We start from the raw sequence: 8,559 nt of genomic DNA, 5'->3' as shown, positions 1-8,559 counted from the left end.
ATCATCTATTTTTTTAATTAACAATGTTGTCGCTTATAACAGTAACTTAACAAAATTAATTGAAAAATGTTGAATAAAAAAAATAAAATAACCAGTGTATAAACAGTGTTTATTATAAATGCACGTTTTCAATCATTCAATGTGCCAACTTAAATTTCTAGTCACACGGAGATAGCATGTTTTTACTTAAAGATCTGTGTTAGCATGTTTTCCAAGCTTAATTTGAGGTAGCATGTTTTCCAACTGAAATTTGAGATAGCATGTTTTCCAACCGAAATCTGAGACAGCATGTTTTCGTACTAAAGCGTCGATATGTATATGATTTTGTATCCAATCAAATGATGAAACGAATTAATTTTGTATGGCTTTTCGCACATTGATTTTAAATTAAGCCCTTCTTGATTTTCCAAAGCCAAAGTCAAATCACCAAGCGCCTCGATTTAGTAATTACCCTGTATTTCCATGTCAGTTCAGTAATTTTCTCATTTTTCTAATAGCATAGTAGATATGTTCGTCATTGGAGACACTTTGTCAAAATAAAACGCTATAAACTTCCACTATATTTGGTTTATTTTAACGTTTATGATAAATACTAGAGTTACTAGTTTACTTCAGTGTATCGCACCGACAACGCCTTTATTGCACTGGGAAACTCAACTACCAACAATCACGTGCTGAAGCAGGTCTTCCTCACGCCCGCCAATATTTCACTAAAATCGTCCTCGTTCTTTTGCACCCCGTTCGTCGCCAGGTCGTACACTTCCGGGCAGTGTCCTATGTACGGTTCCGGTTTCACATTGGTGTTGGGCAGGATCACAGACGCTTGCTGAGCTTGGAAGTTGTACGTCAGATTGGAGTTCACCCCGTCGTTCCTGTGATAGTTGTGATTCGAGTCGATGACATTGGACTCTGTGTTGCTGAACTTCAGGTATTTGTCAAACTCTCTGGTGTCGACGTCGCTGTCTACGTCGCTCCGTTCGTCGTTTGTAGGGATGTAGGTCTGGACCAGCTGGCTGTTGTCCTGCGTGGCGTAGTCTTGGTAGGCCTCTTCCATCGGGCTAGATTTGTACGCGTGGATGTATTCCGTCTTCTCCATCGCTTTCATGGGTTGGTACCCCAGGAAGGTGTCTTTGTTTGGGTCTTGGTGTTGTTCGTAGGGGGAGTAGTCTTTGCTGTAGTACGGTTGCATGTTTGTACTGTAGTAGTGCAAACCGCCAGCCGAGTTGGACGCGACGGTGCTGAGATTGTTGTGGGTGCTACCCAGGAGTTGTTGGTCCTGGGACGTGGCTACGGGTGGGTAGAACGTTCCGGTGACCAGGTGGCCTTGTTCCACGCTGCTCTTGTTCGCGCACATCACGTACATTCCGTTAGCCATGGGTACGGAGGTTATGGGTTGAGTATTGGTGTAATTGGTGTTGGGTTGTCTGTAGTTTTGCACCCTCGTGTTGTAGCTCTGCTGAGCCGGGCTCATATTGGTGCTTGTCATAGTTCCCGATACGTTCCCCGTGTGTTGTATATTCGATACTCTCTGCTTGTCTTCGTAGTGCTGGTACTGGTCCTTGTCGTGACCCAGAGGTGACAGTTCTGGTGTGGGCAAGGCTGAGTTTTTCTCCCTAGTGCCATCCTTGTTATCTGACGGGCTCCTAGGAGGTTTGCTGCCGTTTTTGGGTTCGGGACTTTGCGTTGGGGATGTTTCAGGGGTGTGTATGGAATACGGGCTCTTCTGGGGGAAGTTCTGGTACCCCACGTACCCAAACTGACTGTTGAACTTGAAATTGTCGGGACTGTATCTTTTATCTGTAAAGTCCACGCTGCCTCCAGGACTGGGGAATTCCATCGAACTAAAACTGGCTTGTTGTTGGATGTTGGGCGACACGCTGGCGTTGGGGATGTAGCCGGAGTACCTGGGGGACATGTTGGGCAGGCTAGGGCTGGGTAGTGATGTGCCGACACGGGGGCCGGGGCCGGAAGTGGCGCGTTGCTTGTTGTGTTTCCGTCGTCGTGGTCGGTACTTGTAGTTGGGGTGTTCAGTCATGTGGATAACTCGAAGGCGTTCGGCTTCCTCCACGAAGGGACGTCTGTCTTGGGGTGTGAGGGAGCGCCACTTCTTGCCTGCAACAAATATTACCCTGTTAATTATAAATGCAAGGTGTTAAAAAAGTGTAAAAAGTTTGAGTAGCAAAGGATACCCCAAAAAATATATATAATAAAGTTTTCGTAAAATATTTATTTTTGTTTATATCTGCCAAACGGGTTGGCCAAATCAATTCAAATTTGGTACATTCAACAAGTATTTTATGTCACATTATTTTGTTACTAAGTAAAAGTATTTAATTTATCAGAAAGTAAACACTTTTGAAAACTATACGTTTTGGAGCTTATTACGGAATGATCATCAATTGGATTTACTGTTTGCAATAAAAAATAAATAAAATATGTAAATTTGAAAACAACAATTGTTCAAGTTTATCAATAACTTTGGTAGTCCAGGCGTTAGAGCAGTAAGCAGTAGAGCTTTGGTGTTTGTGTTTGAAGTAATCTATTTTGTTGTACAGATAAATCCTAAATAATATATATAAGAATCCGAGTTTGCCTGTACCAAAAAACCGTTGCTAAATTCAGGGGAACAACAAACATACAAAAACATATTGACATGTTTTTCCTTCCCTCTAACATTGAAAGTAAGCCCTAAATAAAAAAAATCATTCTTTATTTTTTGTTTATTTGACGATTTTCTATAAAGTTACAACAACTGCGAATCAAAAAAGTTGAATTTTCCATTTACAATGGGCGAAAAATAGTAATATTATGTATATTTGGAGCAATTTTTAAAATAAGTAAACATTTATAAATATTGAAGAAGAAGGTCGCATGTCCATTCTACCCTGAAAATTTTGCAACGATCGATCGCATGGTTTTCGATTGACAGGATTGTTAATTAAGAACATTTAAAAAAGTTTATCGCGTACCGTTTAAATTTAAATTAAGGTTTAGAAAGGGCACACATTTTTTTAGAAATACTTGTTATCATAATAAACAATGATCAATTACGATTACGTAAGCTATAAATTACTATTAACTTTAAGCTTCTATGTCTCAGAATATAAACAGTAGAACTTTGTCGTATTTGGCTAAAAAGCAAGGGGTTACGACGTAGTTTTTATGTGTGCAAGATTTTGTCGATTGCATAGAAAATTCTCTGGGCCATAAATAATTGTTTATAGAGTAAAATGTTGAAAAATTAAAAAAAAATCTAAATGGTTATAAAAGTGTAAAAATAGGTATATTTTGTTATCGATCGTTGTTTAGTATGACAACAAGTACCACTAAAAAATTGTATGCCCTTTCTAAATCTTAATTTAAACCCATCGTACGCGATAAACTTTTTGATATTTTCTTAATTAACCATCTTGTCAATCGAAAACCACGCGATCAATCGTTGCAAAATTTTTAGAGTAGAATGGACGTATGTTTTACTATTTGTTCACAATGTTTCATCAATATTTATAAATATTTACTATTTCAAAAAATTGCTCCAAATACAGGGTGGTCCCGAGGTATTGGGCCAAAATTCATGGGTAGATTCCCGAAGTAAAAATATTGCGATTTAGCCGAACTTACCTTCGTCCAAAAGTTGATAGTTAAAGAGATACAGGGTGTTAAATGTAAAATATTATTTCAGTTTTTTTAAATTTATTCCCTAACAAATGCAAACTTCCTCACAAAATTTTGGGGATTGGAGTTATTTGAGTAGAGGAATTGAAATCTGTTCACATTTTGGTTAAAGTTCATAGAGGGCGCTAGCTGCAGTAGATTGAATGTGTTAAAAACGACATAACTTTTTTGTACTTTAAGGTATCTCATCTTTGGTAACAAATTCTTATTTTTCAAATTTTTTGCACAAAAAAGGTATACTTTATTAAAGTAGCTATCTCGCACCGTTTTCGAGATATTTGGCTTTGAAACTTCCAATGCTGTTGCATTAAATTACAATTAAGTATCTACGGGTATTATTAATTTAGCGGTAAAGTTTCTTAAGTAGGATTTGGACGAAAATCAAATAATTGACGTCTTCCACTTGTCTTATTGCTGCCATTTGTATGCTAATTTCTATTAAGTATTATTCATATCTAATTAAAATTACATCTTAGCTTACAAATTAATTGTATACTCGTATACATAAATGTGAGATAGAATGCCGAGGTTTTCGTTTTTGGAGTTACATGAAATCAGTTGTTTATGGTGAAACTATAAACACTTGAGAAGAACTTTAGTAGCAGGTTTTAAATGGTTCAAAGTAATTTCGCATTAAGGATTTCTACTTTAAAATAAGACAATCTTTTAATAAACTTGTTGATAAATGTATTGAAGTTAGAGGTGAACATTTTGAGCAATTATTATCAAAAAGACATATTTTTACTAATGTTTACTATTTTACTGTTCATTACAATTTTTAATTCTAAATAAACCCTTGTTTTTGACATTTCTAAATTATTTTAATTATTTCAACTATTAGCATTGGAAGTTTCAAAGCCAAATATCTCGGAAACGGTGCGAGACAGCTACTTTCATAAAGTCTACTTTTTTGTGAAAAAAAAGTTGGAAAATAAGAATTTGATACCAAAGATGAGATACCTTAAAGTACAAAAAAGTTATGTCGTTTCCAATACCTTCAATCTACGGCAGCTGGCGCCCTCTATGAACTATAACCAAAATGTGACCAAATTTCAATTCCTCTATCCGAAGAACCCCAAACCCCAAACTTTTGTGTAGATATTTGCATTTATTAAGAAATAAATGGAAATAAACTAAAATAACATTTAACACCCTGTACCTCTATAACTATCAACTTTTGGACAAAGGAAAGTTCGGCTAAGTTGCAATATTTTTGCTTCGAGAATCTACCCATGAATTTTGGCCCATTACCTCGGTACCACCCTGTATACATAATAATATTGTTAATGCAAAATTCAACTTGTTTTATTCGCAGTTGTTGTAACTTTATAGGAAATCGCCAAATAAACAAAAAATAAAGAATGACTTTTTATATAGGGCTTACTTTCAATGTTACAAGGAAAAACATATCGAAAAATGGGTAATTTTTCGTTCTTTTTACCTATTTGTTTGTTATTCCTATGAATTTAGCAATGGTTTTTTGGAACAGGCAAATTCGGATTCTTATTCTACCAAATATTTGGGATTTTTCTGTACAATAAAATAGATGACTTCAAATACAAACACATCGAATGCAATACCGCCTGAACCTGATATTTTGAATCTTTTTGTCTTCATTAATTTTATTTCGAATGACAACAAAATGCGTGAAAGAAAAACAGATAAAGCCTTATCAACTAATTCTACTTTTGAAACGGTCCTTCTTTCTCTCTTCTCTTCTAGTTGATTGTTATGTCAATTTAATTTAAAATATCTTCCTTCTGTGTAGCTACCAAACCGTTTAAAATTGTTTATATTGATTGAATTATATCTTATACAAGGATTTTAAGTTTTCACTCATTTGATTCTATTTATCTCGTGAACTAATAACTTTACAGCTTAGATATTCAGGACCTTTTTATAGCAAATTGAATTTCCTATAAATAATGTCATTTACGTTCTTGATGTAGGTCTAGTCATTTATGAGAAAAATGCAAAAATCGAAAAGAATTAAAAAACTACCATATTTTAGCAGTGAAACCGTTCCAGTCACATAGATTCTACTATGGTCACTTTGATAGAACAAAGTGCACCCATAATTATTGCCAATGGACAATAAAATAAGGTGGAAAGGAGTTGAGATATAGGTAATTAAAAAAAACCCAAGGTTTATGTGTTAAATGAATAGAAAGCTTTTAAAATCGGATAGCAAGTACTAAAAATTAAAATTAAGAGTTGAAATTTGGTGAGAATTGTTTTTCCAATGTTCAAAACAATGTATCGTTAATGGAGCGAAAAAAAAAGAAAAGTACCTACGTTTCGAATGAAAAATTTAGTTCGTGTTTCTCTTCTAACGTAACATTCGAGTGTCCTAAGAGGTGAATATCAACTTTGTCCCCACAGCTTGCTTATAGAGGTTTTGACAATTAATTTAACCTTTTGTAACACGAAATCTATCACTAGACGTTGAATTTAGTGATATCCAGACAGCCATGAAGTTCACTCATTTACAAAAAAATAAGTCTACGGACCGAATAAATATTTCGACTTTGAGGGCGTAAAAAACCCGACCCGCCGGCCATCGTACAACAACGGGCACTTAAAAAAACATTCGTCATCTGCTCGCCCAAGATCGGACGTCATATTTTCTCATTAACGAGATTCACCGGTTATTTACTGCTTTTGTCACTTTTTGTTACCTTTTCACCCTATGGGTGCTGGCCGGCGTTCACGGTACCGGCCCACAATGGTCCTAGCACGCTTAATTTGAATATATTGCGACATCGAATGGTTTTAAATCTATTTTATTGGGTAGTTTATTAGCGGTGTCACCACATATGTTAATATTTTTTCATTAACGAGATGGGCGCGTAATATTTTTTCGATTGTATTTGTGCAGATGCTCGCGTCCGATGTTTTTCGATGAATGGCTGGGAGGAACCCTTGTTTTTTTCGTTATTTTAGACAAAAATGTTGAGTGATGGGGGGATTTTTAAGTAATTTAGTATTATGGAAACATGGGCGTCCGTAGAAAAATTTCTCAGGGGGTAACAATCCAAGGACACGTAGCTACAGAAGAGGTTATGCACAACCCAGTGTTGCCAACATATCACTAAATATCTCCATTAATGCGCCTAATTCAAATAGTTCGTTTATTTTTTAAATTTTATACCCTGTAACTTGGAAACTTCACTTCATAGGAACTAATATTAATTCTAATAAAATTATTACTAAACGATTCTTATAGACCATTAATCAGAACCAACTTTATCTCGGGCTCGAATCACTCAATAATTTGTCACTGTAAAAAAAACGGAATTATGAAAATCACAAAAATAGCTTAACGGTAAGTCTCTAAATTCCCTCAAGATTTCAGTGATTGATGCAAAAGATCCGCAGGGGGTCTAGTTAATATTCTAAGCCCTGCGTGACACACAGCAGTTAGGTAGCCCAGCGACTGGAGATCACACTGCACCAAAGTCGAAAAAATTCAGTAGCGTAGAAACGGACGTAGGGAAAATGAATATATTTATGTATGCGGTGCGTAGGTACCTATGGAAATCTCGTTTCCTCAAAATTTTGATAATTGAAGAAATAGAAACATGTTATAGTCCAGTCAGTGAAGCATTTTGGCTACCAATTTTTTGGATTGACGTGAAATTTGAACTGTAGCCAGGGAATAGCCCAAGAAACAAAAGTTATCTAGTGCCGATGTGTGCTTTTACCCTTCTGGAGGGTGGGAATTTTTTTATTAAAAATAACAAATCGATAGAGGGACGAATTTTAAGCAAAAAATTTCCTATAAGAATTTTTTGTACAGTCAGTACTTTTTGAGTTATTTGCGCCTAAACATGTTCGTTTTTATCCCAAAAAATGCATGTTTTTGAGCCATTTTCGCGAATATCTCAAAAACTACAAGTTTTATCAAAAAAAAGTGATCAGAAGCAAAAATTAAGGTAATTAAATAGCAAAGAGAATTGCTTTTTTTATTTTTGTAGATGGTATAGAACCCGAGGTATGACTCCCAGAAGTTGGTCAATTTCGAAGATAGCTATTAATCGAAAGGTTCAACGTCATGTAGCGGAAAAATTAAAGGTTTTTCCAAGAAAACTTATATAACACCTATTAAAGTTCTTGAAAAGACCTTTAAATTGAGTGGCGGTAGAAGTCGTTAGCATGAAAACTAATGAAGTTACGATCAAAATAAAATATGATTGTCTTGATTTTTGAGAAAAAAATCGGAATTAAAATTAAACGTATTCCTTCTGCAATTTACTTTATGTATTAACAGTAGATTCTGGGAATTTGAAAGATTTTAGAAGCCTAAATTTAAAAAAAAATTTCATTTACTTTTGAATAAAATTTTTCAATTTTTTAAAAAATCGTCTTTTTTCAAAATATTTCAAAAAGTAACAAAGTTATAAAAAAATGCTAGAATAAGAAATTGTAGGTTTTTTCTTACTGAACAATTTGCTTTTTTTTTAATTTTTGTAGGACAAAATTTGACTGTTATGACCGTTAGAAGGTCAAAACTAAGCTCCAAGACTGCCTTTCGTGAGCCTTTTTAGCTTACAAATCTAAAAAACGAAGGGCTCAATGCAAATCACAGAACATAAAGTGCTTTAAATTCCCTACAAAATGTTTTTTTTTTGAGTAAATTTATAACTTTAAAATTACAAAAGTTATGGTAAAAATATTAATCGCATTTTTTCGGTAAAATTTTCGGTGCGGGTAAATTACCATCATCTTTGTGTATTTTGGAGCACTTGTGAACTGATTTCAGTAAGTATTTTAATAATATACATACACACACGTATCCATTTATAATGTATATAAAAATTTTTTTATTTGATATAAATTTAATAAAAAAATATTAAGAATAAATTCAATAAAATTAAAAAAAAA

General features: G+C 34.5%; 1 protein-coding gene across 1 annotated transcript in view; it reads right to left on the bottom strand.

Annotated features, from left to right (window-relative positions):
• Positions 1 to 262: 262 nt before the first annotated feature.
• LOC108905953 (putative transcription factor SOX-15) overlaps positions 263 to 8,559 on the bottom strand; it is a 156,859-nt gene continuing 148,562 nt past the window's right edge. Inside the window, exon 3 of the mRNA XM_018709039.2 lies at positions 263 to 2,112. Within this exon, the coding sequence (XP_018564555.1) occupies positions 668 to 2,112 (1,445 nt within the window). The 3' untranslated portion in view covers positions 263 to 667. The remainder of the gene's footprint in view (positions 2,113 to 8,559) is intronic.

The sequence above is a fragment of the Anoplophora glabripennis genome, unplaced genomic scaffold (assembly GCF_000390285.2).
Source record: "Anoplophora glabripennis isolate ALB-LARVAE unplaced genomic scaffold, Agla_2.0 scaffold265, whole genome shotgun sequence".
Taxonomy (NCBI): domain Eukaryota; kingdom Metazoa; phylum Arthropoda; class Insecta; order Coleoptera; family Cerambycidae; genus Anoplophora; species Anoplophora glabripennis.
Note: the sequence above shows the minus strand (reverse complement) of the source record. Positions and strands in the feature narration are given on the sequence as shown.